The sequence below is a fragment of the Artemia sp. Qi Xiang Cuo genome, chromosome 15 (genome assembly GCF_049724085.1).
Source record: "Artemia sp. Qi Xiang Cuo chromosome 15, ASM4972408v1, whole genome shotgun sequence".
Lineage (NCBI taxonomy): Eukaryota > Metazoa > Arthropoda > Branchiopoda > Anostraca > Artemiidae > Artemia > Artemia sp. Qi Xiang Cuo.
The window spans coordinates 27,546,350-27,566,240 of NC_142808.1; the positions used below are offsets into that span (position 1 = coordinate 27,546,350).

At 35.6% G+C, this 19,891-nt stretch overlaps 1 protein-coding gene across 2 annotated transcripts in view; it reads left to right on the forward strand.

The window, feature by feature from the left end:
- LOC148943511 (uncharacterized) overlaps positions 1-19,891 on the forward strand; it is a 193,781-nt gene that overhangs the window by 132,956 nt on the left and 40,934 nt on the right. For both annotated transcript variants that reach the window (XM_089101355.1, XM_089101356.1), the window contains exon 13: positions 15,871-16,018. In XM_089101355.1, the coding sequence (XP_088957481.1) occupies positions 15,871-16,018 (148 nt within the window). The remainder of the gene's footprint in view (positions 1-15,870; positions 16,019-19,891) is intronic.

Below are 19,891 nucleotides of genomic sequence, written 5' to 3' on the forward strand. Positions count from 1 at the left end.
GTCAGAAGTGCTCACCGACACCCCTATGAAAGAACGTATTACGGCCGAAATAAAGGCTGCATCTGCCAAGAAAGCCCTAGTCCTGGAAATGGAGAAAGTCTGAGAAGCGAAAAGGCTAAAGACCGAAAAGCTTGTTTCTCTCAACAAGAGTCGCAATGAGAGTGATGATTCTGAAATAGGTGAACCTGTATACAACAAATCTTCAGACTCCAGTATGAACATTGAAGACGAGCCCCCTGCCAGCAGCTTCCAATTTGACACTGAGAACGTCAAGGTTGACGATTACATTCTGGTTGGGCTGAAAAGCAAGAAAGGGAATCCCGTTCACTATATTGCCATTATCAAAGACATAGCAACTGAAGAACTTGAGGTCCGGTTTATGAAGAAGACTGGAGTAAGAGACTTTCTGCTAAATGACGAGACAGCTAGTGTCTTAAAGACGGAAGTTGAAATGAAACTGGCACCACCGACAATTGCAGGTGGAACGTCAAGATTAGTGAAGCGGCTCACTTTTGGTGTTGATCTATCAATTTACAATTTGAAATGAATATTCTGTCAGTTTTTTTAACCTTACTGAAGCTGATTCTCTATCTTTTTATACTGATCATACTCTTTTATACTTTTGTAGCCGTAAAACAAGTTTTAACGTTTTCCTGGACAATTTTCTGTTTGTCTTATCAGGTGGCCGAACGTAGCCCAGAGACGGCCGAACCAGTACCGGGGTGGCCTAGGTTCGGCACTTTTGGCCTCTTGGAAAGAGCAGCTTCCAGCTAGAACAGTGGGGGAGTATTCCTAATTGTTTTTTTCTGGGATGATACCCACTGAGTTACCTTTGCTTTGGCATACTCAGCAACTTCCCATCGGTTGAATTAATGCCTGGAGAATTGGAAAAGTCAAAACCTGCCGATCGTGGGCTTATCTCCCCTATATATATATATATATATATATATATATATATATAAATATATATATATATATATATATATATATATATATATATATATATATATATATATATATATATATATATATATATATATATATATATATATATATATATATATATATATATATATATATATATATATATATATATATATATATATATATATATATATATATATATATATATATATATATATATATATATATATATATATATATATATATATATATATATATATATATATATATATATATATATATATATATATATATATATTTATTTATTACCCACTATAAAAAAGAAGCGGAGTACATCAAGAACAAAAAAAAAAAAAAAAAACAAAAAAAAAAGCAAACTTCGCACACTTAACAATTATTTACATAAAACGATGTGAATTATGGTGCGCAGTAAGACCTGCAGATAACGACAGCTTTCCCGCAAGCACAGTCACTTTTTCTCGTAAATTAGGGAGGCCGAATCGCGATATTAGATGCTGGTTCCGGAACCACGGAGGGAGGCACAAAAGGTACCGAGAAAATTTAAAATAACAAGTCCGGATAGAATTCAGATCTTTAGGCTTCAGAATTTGAAGAAAACCAGATAAAAAAAGAATAGAATGATCGCAAAATGAAGAATATAATTTCCCAAGCGCTTTTCTATTGTACCTCCCTCTATTTGCAACAATTTTTGAATATCCTATCCGAATATTTTTTTTGCATTAGAAACTGTCAGAGCCCGAAGTGTTTTGAGATTATTAGTAATGTGAAGACCAAGCCACCGAAAAGAAGAGACACATGGAATAGAGAAAAAATCACAGTTAAGATGGAGACTCGCACTCGAATTAAATGAAATATATTCGCACTTATCAACGTTCAACATAAGCCCCATCCGTCTGAACTGGTCTGAGATCCAGCTGACAGAATGTGAGAGTCCAGCCCTAGAACGACTGACAAGGAAAACATCGTCCGCATAAGCAATATATGAGACATCAATTCCATCAGAAATGAAAGCCGGAGGCATATATATACATATATATATATATATATATATATATATATATATATATATATATATATATATATATATATATATAAGTCTGCGGTTACAAGACAAGTGATAATGAGAATTCATATACAGAAGCCTGCCGCGTGCCAAGTGCCGGGGCCCAGTGGCTAAGCCGCTAGGCTCCCTGTACTATATATATATATATAGTACAGGGAACCTAGGGGCTTAGCCACTGGGCCCTGGCACTTGGCACGCGGCAGGCTTCTGTATATGAATTCTCATTATCACTTGTCTTGTAACCGCAGACTTGAGCCTCTTCTTAATGTCTTGACGCCATCACACGTTCGTTTCAACCACCCTGGGAAAAATTTGAATTCTTCCTTAAGGTCCTGACCTATCTAGATCGTTTTTGTCTCCAGTCATACTCGCTTTCTCGCTGTCGCTTTAATTCTCGCTGTCACTTATCTCCGAACCGCATATTTCCTTGTTCTCTCTGTGGCATATCTTTTAGCTGCATAATTCTTCGTTCTTCACTTCTATTTCTAATTCATTCTGCTCTTTGTTGTCGCATATATTGTAACTGTATATTTATTTGATCTTCACTTTTGTTTTGATCTGTTTTAATTCTTCCTGCCGCTTATCTTTCAATTGGATATTTCTCTTTTCTTCATTTTTGTTTTTGACTCTTTGTAATTTTCGCTGATGTAAGTATTCTGACTGTATCTTCATTATCGTTTATCATTACTTTATACTTTTTTTTGTAGCGATAAAAGGAATATTAGCGATAAGAGAAATGACTGGGCTTAATTGTGGTAATAAATGTTGACCGCGTCAAATCTAATATCGTACTTTAAAGCTGCGATCTTACACCTTATAAGTTCTCCGATAGCGCCGCTTATAGCGCTAAAGATTGTGCCATCAAGGCCTGCGCCACAGCAATGGAGAGTGAAGTAAATTTATGACCGCGCCACCCTCAATTATTGAAAAAAAATAAAATGTTTAGCCATATAAATGTGACCTCTTTTCCTCGAGCTATCTGGAGATCAGATTCCTGGGAAGGTACCTTGGAGATTTGTGAACTAGTTACCTGTCGTTAGACTAGATACAGACCCATAAAATGAAATAAACACAGGTAAAAAGCAATAGATTTATTGAGACTTACATATTTAGATGAACAGCAATGGGTCACTTCAAATGGCAACAACGGTGACTGAGATAACAACAATGATAGAATTGCAAAGCTTGAACGCCGAAATAATTCTGTCTATAATAATGAGGACACGAAAAACACTTTTATTCACTATATATTCTAAGTCCTGACCATGTACCGTGGGAGCTACCCCACGATTGGCCTAAGTCCACAGGCGGGCCAAACACTCCGTCCAATAATCTGTCTTAATTATTTCTGATGATTCAAACGTTCACACGGCTATTATAATTTAAACTTCCTTAGAAATATTGTGTGTAACATCTTTTTTATTGCCCACTATCTTAGCGAAATCCAAAGCTGGATAGCGCCATTCTTTATCTGAGGCTAACTGCAATTTCTCTCTTTGCTGATTAAGGACTTTTCTTTATTTTTGAAACTAGATTTAAACATAATTAAAGGAAGTCGGATTTATCTTTAGAAAGAGGGAAATTTATTCTTTGTATTTTAAATATATCATTTTACTCACGGCACATATTACCCTTCCCATTATTTAATGACGTCCCGTCATTAGCATTTGCTTGCCTTTGGGCTTTTGAAATGTTTGCAATTTATTAACTACTTACTCGACATAATTATTTCATACTTATGTTTTTGCTTAATTAGGGATGCTAAAAATTTTCTTTATTACTTTTATTATTTTTTTCTACATCTCTATATGAAATTCATCTTCCGGACTAAGATTATTCATGGTTCTAAGCTAGCTACTATGCTAAGGAGTTTTTTTTCTACATCTAACACTGATTACTTTTACAATTTCAATAATGCTGGGGCTCTTCTACCTTTACATAAGATTTTTTTTTGAGAATTCACCTTTTACAAGTTTTTTTTTATTTTGCTGTCTATAGGGCACACTTCTTTCTATCTACGCTACATTAAATGAATATCACGACAACGCTACCCATAACTCTATCTGAACATCTAACACTATATACAAGAACGATTTAAAACACACAATATTGGGTTTACCATGTTCACTGGTAACATTAACACACTTTCACTGGGGATGTTTGCTGCGCAACGTTAATGATAGGATATTGGGATTTTTGAGTTATTAAAGTTATTAAGAAGTAACATTTGTAGATTCATATCTATTTCTTCACCATTCGAGTCTTTAGTGTACTCAATCTTTCTGCTGTAAATTATTGTCCTTCACTCCTTTTGTCTTGGCAAAAATTTTTAAAGCACTTGCAATATAGTTTTTTCATGGAACAGTTCGAACCTGATTATGTTCATACGACAAGCTTTCTCTAATTGTCAACTGGAAAATGATGCTTCCAACTACAGGTGTGGGAATTTGCTATCAGAGTTCATTCTCACTTGCTTTTTGATAGTTCATAGGGTGCCTTATCATTAAGGGTCGAAAACTGGGAATACGTTTATTTTCTTCTCAGCATATCATTTTTGGGACATTTTGAGGTACCTAGAGAATGCATTCTCGCATAAAATTGTTTATTTGTGTTTCTTATAAAATTGTTAGCTCATGGTTTGCGTCTATTAACCTTTTCGGTGATTCTTAGTTTAATCACGGGGGAATTGAGTTTTGGATATGGAACAGGTTGTCACCAAACTATAGTGACTCCTTCAACATATTGTCTTTAACTTGTGGGAGGGGTATATTGTCACTGAGGGGTTGGTCACTGGGGTTAATTTTGGTTTCCAGGTCCAATTTTCAGAAATTATCTCGTAACATTTATGGGATAACAGAGATATGAACTTTCCACACAGAGGGGACAGGATGGATTCCGAGAGATGGTCGAAAGGGATTCGACGCGTGAATATGTGTCATATAAATAATTTTCGGGATCATCAAATATCATAATTATAGGGTCATATGGTATATGGGTCCATAATGATTATCAAAGGCGATATTTATGTACTTGTATCTTGTACTGGTCGATGGGGTTCTCAGAATTTATGTGATTATATAGTTCGATAATGTACTGTATACTGAGATTCAAATATAATGTTACCTGATACGTAATATGGTTCGTGGTCGAGGGAACAATGATCAAAAGGTAACTGTAATTTTTGTAGACGTAGCTGGGATGAAAATTGGCTGGAGTCTATGGTGAGTACTCTTCGTTGGTTGAGGTATGATGAAAATAGATGCTACTAGGTTGTATCTGCACTGGTCTCTGCATTGTAATAATCGATTTCCAATATGTCGATCCACTTCCTGTAATAAAAATAACGAGGCAGAATCACACGTTCTTTAAAGTAAATACTCATAGTACAAATAAGTCACGTATCGATTGGGTACATGAATTTTACGCTACGAGACAGAGTTAAATAAATATACTAATATTAGTACAATAAATGAAATTGTTATCATGTTGGTTGAAATATATATGTAAAGTTTCCATTGGGAAATTCAATACATAGAAGTTTCTTCTAAGTTGTTATAGCCTAACGGCTATATAACAGATTAATACTTTAACTTTAATTGTGGTCTCTTATTATGCTTTTAAATATAAACAACTACGAACACTTTATTTCAATTTTTTTCAACACTTAGCTAATTTTAAATTAGATTGAAATTCATCATTTAAACAAAGTTTATGCTACATGATTAATTTTGAGGTCTAATTTTACAACATATTTCATGCCTGCATTGTTCACGCACGTTCGTGCTGTTTAAGAGACGCATGTTGGAGCGTCATAGCCACACGGTTTTACGCGAACAACCTTACAATAAGGGAACAAGACATAGCAAGGACGAGTGGAGACCTCTATACCCACTCGTTTTCTGATGTCTTCTATTTTCTTGGCTTAGGCGGTCGCATGGGGTTCCGGGTTTAACCTCTGCATTTCAGTTGTTTCCCCGTGTTCTTCTCTTGGTTTTCGCCTTCTTAGGCTCAGGATTTTTCCGTAATTAAAATTCAATAGGGTTCTTATGGTCAGGGAAGTCGCGAATATGAAACAAACGGCCAGTAGCATGTTCCACCGGAAATTGGTTGAGAACAATCCGTATCTATTTTCCACATACGTTAATCTCTGGTCTTCATTTGTAAATAGGGGACTCTGGGAACTCTAATGCTTCTCTTATTTTTGTAAGCCTTATTGTCCCTTTATTCTTTTCTATTGTGGACCTTTTCGAGGTTTTCATTTCTTCGTTTTCTGTATTGGGAATAGTGTACTACAGGCTAAATGCCTAGAAGTTGGTCATTTTGGGACTTATTATCTTTGTGCTCGTGGTAATTGACGGCGTGTAGACAATTGACTCTTAAGTTACGAGTCGACACCCTTTTTTTATGGTTATCGTACCCACATTTTGTAACAGTAATTCTGTTTTGTAACTCGGGTCTATTCTTTCTACATTATTATAACAAGACAAACAATAACAATAACAATGGGTTTATTTAAAAAAAGAAATATATACATCATCGATTCCCTGAAGCAATGCTTGTGCGGGAGAAACCCCTCATAATAAATCAAAAAACCAAGAAACGAAAAAAAAAAAAAGAGAAATAGAAAAAAAAACATAATTAGAGCTCAACTTACCGGGCCCGAAAACCAACGAACCTCCAAACAACACCCAACAAAATTATAATAATTATAATCATATTCAGCTGCAACTAAACCCTCCTCAAAAACAAAACTTAAGTGGCATGGAATAATCCATTCAAAATATAGGCATCAAAACAATGGTTCTTTAGCGACTTAAGAAGATCCTGCAAACCCCCAACATTCCTCAAATCCTCTGGAAAACTCTCCCAAACTAACGGAACTCCCAAACAAAGTTCCAACAGTTTCTCTTGGAACAGAAAATAACCAAAGATCATTTCTAAGGTGTATGAATATTTCTCGCTTAGTACTTCCTATTACGGCTTCTTCCAGTTGGACTGGATGCATCGTACTGGAATGGTACGGGTAGACTTTTTATATTAAAGGGAATTATTCGAATTAATTATATGCAATGTGACATTTTAATTAGAATTTGGTTTCGGGAACTGATATATGTTGAACAGACGGTATCAGATGGTTTTGATTCATGCGAAGCCATGATATAAGTTGAACAAAATTTCTATACAGCATTTTTATAATTGTATGATTTTTACTCGTAAATTAAAAGTTTTTAAATTATTGTTCCTTTATGACGCCTATCCATTAAAATATTTTAATCCTATACTGATTAAGTGTAATTCCATCTATCGGGTTTTTTAACCGTTCTACCCGATTGTGTCGTTACTTTCTCCTCGACTTCTTGCGGTTTTTTCTTTTTCGGTTTTGCCTGCGAAATAAGATCAAACTTTTTGTATTACTTTTTCAAAAATTCTTGCCCTTTTAATTTTGTTTCTTTCGCGTGTGCGGCTGCTGAAGTCGGTCTTGATTTCCCTATTTCTTTAACTAATATATGGTCTGATTCGCCGTCAGACTCTTCTGAACTGGTTTCCGATGATTCTGTATTATAAGTTTTAGAAGTTGCACCTTGCATTTTTGAGGTATCACCTCCCCTTCCCTCGTAAATTTCTACTTCTCTGGAAGTAGAAGGTTTATTCTCTAAGACCTCGCTTTGAGTTTTCAACTCGAGAGATTTGAAAGATTCTTGAGAGCTTTGAGAGGAATCAAGAGCTTTCGCGGGGTTCCTCCACTGTTTAAATGCCATGTCTTCAGGGGGATGGGGCATTTTTTGCACTAGGGTTTCCCTCCATGAAGTCCACTGTTTAGGCTTGACCTTGGACACAGTTATATCATGATATTGTCCTTTCTGGTCATCCTTGGGAGTTTTATTCTCGGGCAATGTACTTTGACTCGTTTTTATGGGGAAATTTATTAAATCCATAGCTTCTCGCAGGTTTGTTTTAGTTGAATCTTTGGGAGGAGTTTTCTTTATAGTAATACCGGGGATTTCTACAGCTCTGTTTAATTCTTCCTGCAATGACAGGGGCCTTTCTATTGGTGTTGCAGGGGAAACTATATCGTCTGGAAATTTTTTGGGGGGACAAGGGGTCAAAATTCTATCGGGGAAAAATTGGGTTTTTGGAGATATCGTATAATCTAATTCTCCTGCGCTCACCAAAGAATAGTTTATTGGATCTTTTGGTGTTTTTATTTCAGGGAAAAATCCTGGTATTAGTGATTTTTTCTTAGGGATAGCTAGATTTTTAATTAGTAAATTTTCTTCAAAGTTTTCTTCATAAGTCATCTTCAAAATAATCTTGTTTAAAATTTAAGGTTTATAGCTCTGCCAATCTTGATTTAGGGGGTTCATTTTCGGAATCTGACGAATCAGTAGAGGAGGGACTTGATACCCATCTCTCTGGAAATTTGGCTCTTTTTATTCGGCTAACATGTGCCTTGTAAGTTCTTCCGCTATCGGGGTTCACCATTTTAAAAGTATAATCGTTATCGTACTTTTTGACTATTATGTATGGTCCAGAATATTTTTTGGAAAGTTTTTTTCCTTCCGTTTTTGCTTCGTTCTGTAGGTAGAAGCGATTTCCTATTTCGAAGTGAGTACTTTCCTTTACTTTGTGTCTATTTCTTGGCTTTGGACTTATCTCACGTTTTTCCAACTCTTGTCTAGCTATTTTATAAGTTTTCCTCATCATATTTATGAATTCTTGTTTGTATTCCTCCAAGTTACTATAATACTGCCGAGATTCAATAATCTCAATACGGGATTCTAAAATCACGACCAAAAAGTAAATAAAATGGATTGTCTTTGGTTGTTTCTGAATAAGCAGAGTTGATTACGTTAGTTAAATAAGGTAAGAACTGATCCCAATCATTCCTATTGTCTTTTGTATAAATGCTTAATACGTTCGAAAATATTTTATGCCTATTTTCTATTTTACCATTAGCTTGTGGGTGGTACGGAGTTGTCACCATTTTCTCTATATTAAGAAAACTCATTAAATCTTTTGTTACATTTGAAACAAAATTACTTCCGTTGTCACTTAAAGCTTTATTTGGAACGCCAAATTGTAAAAATAATTTCGCTAACGCCTTACTGGTGGCGTAAGCACCTTGATTTTTTAATGCTTTTGCAAAAGTAAATCCAGAAAAGCGATCTATAACTGAAAGAATACAAGTATGGCCTCTGTTGGAAACAGGCAAGCCTCCGCTGGTTCCATATAGGTCAAATGAGATAATATCGAAGGGGTACTATGCCACCGGGATCCTTCCGATTTGAAGATTAGGATAAGCTTGGGGGATTTTTCTTAAGTTAGATGCTTCGCATATATCTACAAATTCTTTAAGTTTTGTTATTGCTGACGGCACGTAAAAATATTGTTTTAATTTATGGAAAGTTTTCGTTACTCCTAAGTGTCCACCTATATCTGAATGAAAATATTTGAAAGCAGGTATTATCAAGCTTTGTGGCAATACAGATATAATTGAGGTTTGGTTTCTTTTCGTCTCAGCAGTCACGATTCTACATAGTATTTCTTCATCAAGATCATAGTAAAAATTATCTATCTCTTTTCTAAGAGTTTTGAATTTATCCGGTAACGCATCGTCATTCACAAAATAATTAATAAGCGCTGACAGACAGGGTACAATAGTTAACATTATTTTCCTTTACTGTGTCTTTGACTTTGTTTTTCTTACATTTATGTTTGCTCTTAGCATTGATAGCGTTAACTTCATTTTCCTCAGCTTCCAACGGAGTATTTTTTGGGTATCTACTCAAAAAGTCGCAAGCTGCATTTTGTTTACCTTTTAAATATTCAAATTCGTAATCTAGATCTTGGATTTTCATAATCCTTCGAGGTAGAATTACCATGGGGTTTTTAGATGTGCGCAGGTACTGCAAGCTTTTATGGTCTGATCGTAGTATAAATTTTGTACAAATCAAATAGTGTCTAAATTTATCCAAGTGGTGGATTATAGATAATAATTCAAAGTTTGTGGCGGAATAACTAATTTCGCCCTTTGATAAGGTTCTGCTCGAATAGCATATAACTTTCTATTTGTTTTAGTTTAGGCGTTCCCTCTAGAGGATTAGGGTTTTCTACCGGGATTATTTGTGAAAGAATAGCGCCAATGCTCTTTGAACTAGCATCGGTTGTGACCACAAATTGTCCGTTTTCGAAATCAGGAAGTGATAATATTGGTTCAGAAGTGAGTGCCTTTTTGAGACGGTCTAGGGAAGTTTGAGCTTCCTGGGACCAGGTATTATTTTGGGAGTTCCCTTTAGTTAATTTCGTGAGGGGTTTCGCAATTTGGGCGTAATTGCGCACGAATTTTCTAAAGTAGCCAGTAAGACCTAAAATTCCTCTTAATTCTTTCATAGTTCTTGGGGGTTTGAGGTTTTCAACACATTTTATTTTATCCGGGTCTGGGGTTATCTCTCCTTGTGTTGCTACTACTCCTAAAAATTTAATTTTAGGTTGAAATAAATTTACTTTTTCAGGCCGGCATTTTAAATTGCCCTGTCTGAACTTCTCGAACACCTTAGCTAACGTTGCTAAGTGTTGTTCAGTATTTTCTCCCACGCGTATGACATCATCAACAAAATGAATGATATTCTTTAATCCTCTTAACAGGTTTAATAAGGGTCTATATAGCGTTCTGGAACTTGTCTTAAGTCCTACTGGTATCCTCAAGTACTCATATGAACCACACTCAGATGTTGAAAATGCATTTTTATGGAAATCTTTTTTGGCTAGTTTCCCTTTATGGTAGTCTTGGGCGAGATTTAAAGAAGTAAAAATTTTGTTTCTGTTTGAAATTGAGTCAAGAATTTCATCTATTCTTGGTAAAGGAAATTTATCGCTAACTATTTGTTTGTTAAGGGCTCTATAGTCTACTACAAGTCTAAGGTCACCATTCTTCTTTGGTACCAAGATCACTGGTGCAGAATACGGGTTTATACTGGGGTGTATAATTTCATTTTTTCTAATTCATGGATTTTATTTTTTAACCATTCTTTGTGCTTATATGGCACACGATATGACTGTTTCACTACATGGTTCCCAGTTATTAAAATTTAGTTTTCATAAAATGACATAAGTCAGATATCATCTTCAGATACTGAACACACATAATTAATGTTCAATAGAAATTCACATAATTTTTTATTAAGTTACAAGTCCGTATTATGATCCATATTAAATTTTTTTAAAAATTGTGATTTAGTTAGAGGATATTTGTTAGTCGAAGCTTTAATGCCGTTAGCTAGGTTTCTTTTAGAACTTTCCCATCTATTTAAATCATTCTCCGATAAAACTTGGATCTGAACTACACACGTCCCTTTTTTATTGTAATTGTGTCATTTTCGTGGTTATTAGTTACCCAAATTAAACCTTCTCCTTTGTCGTAAGATAAAAGCTGTTCCTCGTATAGCAGATTTTCGGGAATTTCAGATGGGGTCGCAAACCATATTTCAGATTTGCTATCCACTGGTTCAATCATCTATGTTATTTGAATTTTTTGCATCGTTTTGGGAGGGACTTATGTTTTCCTTATCGCGAATTTGTAATATATATCTTGATTTTCATTGTCTATTAGATTCATATTGGCACTTTGCTGCCTCATCTCTGCATCTATAGACGTCAAATTTGGTTTTACTATGTTTTTCCATCATACCGCTTTTTTCATAATTTTGTTTCACCTATGGTGTTGCATTTCTCCTATTTTTATTTTTGCAGATTCAATATACTTATTTTTTAAATTTACTTCATCTCCTCAACATCTCTCAGAATTATTGGACAAGTTTCTAACTATGGCATGTCCTTTTTGCGAGAAATGAGGTTCAAAATATTGCAACATTATACCACCAGAAATTTTATTTACTGTTACGTTGTCTTCGTAACCTCTATTATAATTTCTTAATGTAGAAATTTCTTCCCCTACCTTAGCCGGGTAGACAAGCCTTTTGTTCGCTACGTCTAATAATACTCTATTAGACCTTAAAAAATTTGCGCCTATAATTGCCTCAAAGGGAAAGTTATAGCATATTGTAAAATTTTTCGGAAAGGTTCTGTTAACCCTTTTTATGTTTAGCCGAATTGAACCTCTTGCATCCAATTTAAGTCCTGTCACGCTAATTAAATTGGGATTATTAAAATTTGTTTGTTGCCTAATATCCAGAGGCAATATATTAAATACGCATGAGCTTATGATATTGACCGTAGCTCCACTGTCAACTGAGGCCTTAAAGTACACGTTTGCTACACAAAAATCATTAAATATAGGTAACTTGTTAATACTGTCGCTACAAGATGCAACCACTATCAGTTTGGACCTATTAAATATCCTGAGCATCCTCCGGGTCCAATTTATATTTCTGAGGGGCCTGAAACGTTTCCCTGCGGATTTATTTCATGCGTCGGTGCCTGCAATGGATATTCAGACACATGAGATTCCTTAGGTGTATTTGATTGATTTACGTTTTTCTGTCTTCACCAAACAACATTACGGTAACTTGGGAGCCTTGCATCAGTGCTGTCTGCGTGTGCTGACTGCCAATGCCGTTGTCTTGTAAGATGTATATGTTTTGTTGGTAAGCTTTCGTGGATTCTATATGCTATTCTCGAATCATATTGTCATTTTCAATTCTTTGGGTTGTCAAATTGGTAATTTATTTGTCTATTGGGGGGAAGGTTATACAATTTTGGTTGGTATACGTTGTAAGGTACTGATTGGCGCAATCTTCCCTGGCTATAGACTAGCGCACCGTCGGCACTAAAATTTGTTCTTCCGAACAAATGGTTGCCATAATTTTGCGTACTACCGACAGCAATTCTTGGTATTCGATTGGGGACATAACGGCACTCTCTCGCGATATGCCCAACACGATTACAAATATAGCACCTTATTATTGTAGGGTTATTTTCGTAACTACATTGTTTGATGGGCTGAAAACGTACTGTTTTCTGCCTAGCGGGTTCTTGCGTTTTATTTCTTTGTGGTACTGGGGAGTTATCCCTTGAAAAGAAATTGGTAGACGCCTGATCGCCCTTGAAGGTCATGTTTGCGTTTGATTCGCCTAGGCTATTTATTTTTGCTTTACTGTGATTAGCTACCATCGTATCAACTTCGATCAATCGCTCTACCTCCTGAACTGCAAGATCCAACGTCTGAATATTTTTGGATATTACCATTATATATAGTTTTGGGGATAGCCCTTGCAAAAAGGTATTTAGCATGACTTTTTCATACAGTTGTCCTGAACCTCTTCCGTATTTTACCTATACTGAAAAGCATATATTATCAAGATATTCTCTTATATTTTGTGAATAGTCAAAGCACACAATTCCGTGTTTTAATTTATTTATGGAACTGGTTTCGATAAATCTATCTTTAAATGCCGTTAATAATTTGTCCACCGTATTTGTTGGCAAGATGGCGTCGTCACCTATGGTATGTTCAATCTGCTTTAGAAAGGTTAAGGCCTGGCCTTTTAATCGTAATAGAAGCATGTCGATTAACATTTCTAGCTCTGTTTTTGTTAGTTCTACAAACTGGGCCAATTGGGTATGAAATTCGTCAATATCTGATTGACCATTGTACTCTGGGATAGACTTTGATATTTCTATATTTTTCGCGACCAACTTTTTCGCCATTAATTTTTCTTCTAAATCCTCTGCCATTTTTTTTGCGTTTGAATAATTCAAAATAAATTTATTTTTTCACTTAACCTAATTTGGGAGAGGCTATTATCTCCTATGAGATATTCTAAAGGGTTTCCTGTAGTAGCTTAGCGGTTATAGGCCTAATCACTTTACTTATATGTCTGTATCTTTCCAAAGATTAAATTTAAATTACAAAGTTTTATAGCCTAACTAGTTCGCAAGTTTTCCTCCAATTTCCGACCGTGCCATTTGTAGCGATAAAAGAAATGACTGGCAATGGCGGTAATGAAGACTGACCGCGTCAAATTTAATATCGTACTTTAAAGCTGCGAACTTACACCTTATAAGTTCTCCGATCGCGCAGCTTATGGCGCTAAAGATTGTGCCATCAAGGCCTGCGCCACAGAAATGGGGAGTGAAGTAAATTTAGGACCGCGCCACCCTCAATTATTGAGAAAAAGTAAAATGTGTAGCCATATAAATGTGACCTCTTTTCCTCGAGCTATCTGCAGATCAGATTCCTGGGAACGTACCTTGGAGATCTGCGAACTAATTACTTGTCGTTAGACTAGATACAGACCTATAAAATGAAATAAACACAGTAAAAAGCAATAGATTTATTGAGACTTACATATTTAGATGAACAGCAATGGGTCACTTCAAATGGCAACAACAGTGACTGATATAACAACACCGATAGAAGTGAAAGGCTTGAACGCCAAAATAATTCTGCCGATCATGATGAGAGTACGAAAAACACTTTTCCTCACTATATATTCTAAGTCCTGATCAGGTACCGCGGGAGCTACCCCACGATTGGCCTAAGTCCTCAGGCGGGCCAAACCCTCCGTCCAATAATCTGTCTTAATTATTTCTGATGATTCAAGCGTTCACACGGCTCTTATAACTTAAACTTCCTTAGAAATATTGTGTGTAGCATCTTTTTTATTGCCCACTATCTTAGCGAAATCCAAAGCTGGATAGCGCCATTCTTTGTCTGAGGCTAACTGCAATTTTTTTCTTTGCTTATTAAGGACTTTTCTTTATTTTTGAAACTAGATTAAACTTAATTAGAGGAAGTCGGATTTATCTTTAGAAAGAAGGAAATTTATTCTTTGTATTTTAAATATATCATTTTACTCCCGGTACATTTTCAATACGCTTTACCTCAGCCTCTCGGATTGGTCAGATCGGATTGTTCTTGTCACGTTTGATGGTCTAGGTTCTTTATTTGTCCTCTAGGCACTATAATTACTCTGTACTTGCTCTTCTTACTCTAGTTATCATGAAACTACTTAAGACGTCTTTTGTAAATAGACTAATTTCACTTGGTATTTTATACTTAGCTATGTTCCTTTTGTAATGTCGTATGCGTCATAGATATAAAAACGATACATTTACTCTTGGGTGGGGGGGAATGATTGATTATATGATTTTTCTTGGCAATGATTTGTTTCTCATTTTATTTTGACTGCATCTTAGACACTCAAAATGATACAATCACTACTGAGGCAAATATGACGTATGTTTTTTTTTCGAATGTATTCATATATATGGCGTCACTTACATAAATATTTTTTCCCAAAATTGAAGCTTTTGAAGAATTTTCTCAAACTTCTGACATATATAGATCAAGGGTGGATCCAGGATTTTTTTTTTTTGGGGGGGGGGTTTACAAATTTTTACTTTTTCGGGGGGGGGGTTACTAATTTTTGACTCAGTTTTCGACTAATTTTACTGATTTTCACCTAGGTTTTACTAATTTTCGACTCGGTCAAAAATTTCGGTGAGGGGGGGGGGTGGTTCAAACCGGGTCACCCCCCCTGGATGCGGCCTTGATATAGATTGTTTTTTTTTAGGTCAGAATATCCCAGGATACCAATTTTCCCAAAAAAATATGGAGCCTTTTTTCAGAACATTTCATAAGGATAGTATATATATATATATATATATATATATATATATATATATATATATATATATATATATATATATATATATATATATATATATATATATATATATATATATATATATATAAGCCGGTTTTGTTTAGCTTAGAGCCGTAAAATTAATTGTTATGAAACTATTATTTATTTAGATGCGAATATAAAAAGTTTAATGTCTGGCCTCAACTTTGGATGGGAAGAGGTTCAATAAGAAAGTTTTGACAATTTTTATTGTAGGCCATTTCACGCAAGTTGTATGGCGATCAACAAGAAAATTGGGAGTTGGTGCCTCATGGTCTAAGAGTGGTCGGCTTTATGTGGTATGCAACTATGATCCACCAGGAAATATAATTGGAAAATTCCAAAATAATGTTTGTCCACTTGGGTAAGTACGGATCTAAAACTAAGGATCCTGATATCAGTTATGGTCAGAGCCCCAGGAAAATTTTGTACCTTATTTGCATAATTTACGTCAAATTCTCCACTTGCACGGCTGATTAAAACTACGTTGACAAAGTCGATGCAGAGACAATCTAATTGCCTATAGGCAATCATGCATCCAAAGCGAACTACTGTTTTGATTGAAGTTTGTTATTAAATAATTTTTACGATGAGATGTTTCGCTTTAAATTGGATGTGTAAGGCGATAATTTGATTAGACGATATATCGATTTTTCCACTTTCTGTATTTGTTATAATGATTCAATATCTCCGACCATTGTTTTTGTTCAAATTAATTAATTCTTCGCTTTGCCAAAGTTCAATAACAAAAATTCTAATTAAAGAGTATTTTGCACAATTTTTTTCAAACATTGAATAATACAACAACAAGCTTGGATGACATAAAGGCTTACCATAAAAATCCAGAATTGAAATTACACGGGCTCAGCCTCCGGATAAAGAAAAATAAACTACCCTACTGGCTATTTTTGGGTATTCAAAATCAGCGGCTTTTCAATGTTTTCCCCTGAGAACGGTTTGTCCCTTTTCGTGATTAAACAAAAATCATGTTTTTCAACTGAAAGTAAGAATCAAAATTAAAAATTAAACGAACAGAAATTATTACAATATTGGGAGGACAGCCCTCTCCACAATACCTCGCTCTTCACGCTAACGTTATTTAGAATGTTAAAAAAGGCTATCTTATTCTAATTTAACGAACTCCGTGTTTCACTTTTGTTCGTAAAGGATTGGGATACAAAGTCATACTATAGCGTAAAAAGCGAAGTATTTAAGAGGGGGCATCCCCCATATCCCACCACTGAAAATTCCCCAAAAGAAAATTCGCCTCCCGATAAATATCTGTTTACTTCCCATTAACAAATACTATGTGTAATCAGTAGGCAATATGCTTTCCTTTTTTGAATTAAATGAAAAAAAAGTTCTTTAACATAAAGTAAGGAACGACACTAATACTTGAAACGAACAGAAATTATTCCGTATATGAAAGGTCCTGTTCCATCTTCAACGCCTCTCTCCTTACACTAAAGTTTGACTCTTTGTCACAACTCTACTTTTTAAAACGATAAAAACTTTAGTGTAAAGAGTGAGGTGTTGAGGAGGGGACAACCACCTTCAATATACGGAATAATTTCTGTTCGTTTTAAGTTTAATGTTGCTCCTTATTTTCATTTAAAAAAACTTGTTTTTTTTTAATTTAATTTATGGACGTTTTTCAACTTTTGCAGGTTCGAATTTGACTCACCTTACATGATAATTAAAAACAAAATTTCTAAATTAATTTTGGAAAATTTATTCCTTATTTGAAGGGTTGGTTCCTCCTCATTACCTCACTCTTTACTCTAAAGCTGTTAGTACTTTTAAAACAAGCTTCCTATTCTAATTAAACAGCCCTCGTATTTCAGTAAAAGCTCTTAAAAAACAGGGACAAACAGTCAAACTTTACCAGAGAGAGCAAGGTATTAAGGACGGGGACACCCTTCATATATGAAGGGGGCAACCCTCCCCCTCAAGGAAATCTCCTTCGGTGAAATTTCATCCAACGTAAAGTAAACCTTCCCCCCGTCGAATTCCCTCCAGGCAGTTCCATCCTCGCTGAGAATCCCCCTTCCTGTAAAATTGCTCGTGGATGGTTCAGCCTAAAAAATTCTCCTTAGCATTCTTTAACGTGAATAAGATTTTAATCTCTAATCTGTTTTTCGATCACGCCAGAAATGCCCCCTTCCGTCAAAATTATTTCCCAGAAATCAAAACGTGTGGAAAATAGTCCCTGGATAATTCCACCGGAACATCTCCACATGAAAAATTGGCAGAAACCGTAATACTTCCGGGCCAGCATTGGTGTTTTCAATAATTCACTAGTTTTTATTAAAATATTTATAATATTCAATGCTACTACTACTACTACTACTAACAAATCACCCCAGCACCAAACCGCCTGAGGCCAACACAGCTACGCAAACTCCTCCTCCATCTCAACCTATTCAAAGTTTCCGTCTGTACACCCTCCCAGGAAGCTCCTATTTCCTTTAAATATTTCTTTATGACATCCTCCCACCCCAACCGCGGACGACCTGCTTTCCGTTTAGCCCTAGACGGTTGGCCGAAAAGGAGAATTTTTGGCAATCTGTGATCCTTCATCCGCATAACGTGCCCTAGCCATTTCAACCTTTCTCTCATTATAGCCCTAGAAAGCGGGATTGAACTACACTATTCGTACAACCTACTGCTTGAGATACGGTCAGTCAGTCGGGTACCCAAAACAATCCGTAGGCAATTTCTCTGGATAACATTTATCAAATCTTCATCCGATTTTCGGAGCGCCCATACCTCTGAGTCATAATTTACCACTGTCATCACTGTAGCTTCCAATATTCTAATTTTGGTTGCAGACTTATCTTTATATTCTTTCAAAAAAAAAAAAATTAACTGCGAACAAACACCCTGAGCCTTAGCTATTCTACTTTTACCATCTTCACTGCTCCCACCGTCTTTACTAATAATGCTACCAAGGTAAGTGAAGATGTCCATCTAATCAATCTTTTCCTTGCCCAATATCACCTTTTCATCTTCACTTATTCTTAGCCTTAGTAACTTAGTCTTCTTAACATTTATTTTCAAACATATTCTAGCACCCTGAACTCGCGAAACCTCTAAAAGTCCATTCATTTCGCTCATATTTTTATCTAGGATGCTTAGATCATCAGCATATTCTAAGTCCAGGAGATTTTCCCTCCCCATTTAATTGCATGTTCTCCCATTGCCTCTCCTGAGCTTCTTAAGACAAATCCATCGAAATGATCCATATAGAGGGAGATCAAACAGTTCGTGGTAACGAACTGTAAGTAAGGAGCGGCCCGGATAATGGTAACCAAAACTCTAAAAAACGGGTAAACAAAACTCTAAAAAAAATTTGATACAAATAGATACATCAAAAGAATCAGATTTTAATGTTGATTTCAAATATATAAGTTTCATCAACTTTAGTCCTACCCATAAAAAGTTACGCTTCTGAGAAAATTTGGCTGATTTTCGAAAAAAGGGGGAAAGACCCCCTAAAAGCAATAGAACCTTAATGAAAATCACACCATCATATTCAGCGTATCAGAGAACCCTACTGTAGAGGTTTCAAGCTCCTATCTTGAAAAATGTGGAATTTTCAATTTTTTGCCAGAAGAAACATCACGGATGCGTGTTTATTTGTTTTTTCTTGTTTTGTTTATTTTTCCCAGGGGTGATAGTATCAACCCAGTGGTCCTAGAATATCGTGGGAGGGCTCATTGGAACGAAAATTAAAAGTTCTAGTGCCCTTTTGAAGTGACCAAAAAAATTGAGGGCAACTAGGCCCCCTCACACGCTCATTTTTTCCCCAACGTCACCCGATCAAAATTTTGAGATAGCCATTGTGTTCAGCGTGATCGAAAATATGATAACTATGGCTTTTAGGATGACGTAATCCCCCGAAGTCCCCGGGGGGAGGGCTGAAAGTTATGAACTTTACCCAATGTTAACGTATAGTATTGGTTATTGGGAAGTATACAGACGTTTTCAGGAGGGATTTTTTCTGGTAGTGGGGGAGGGTTGGGTGTTATGTCGGAGGATCTTTCCATGAAGGAATTTTTCATGGGGGAGGGGACATTGCTAAAAAGGGGGCGCCGGATTTCCCAGCATTATTTAAAAAAAGATCAGAAATTAAATATTAAAAAAACAAGTTTTTCAACTGACAGTAAGAAGCAACATCAAAACTTAAAACGAACAGAAAATATTACGTACATGATTGGGTTCACCCCCTAGTCAA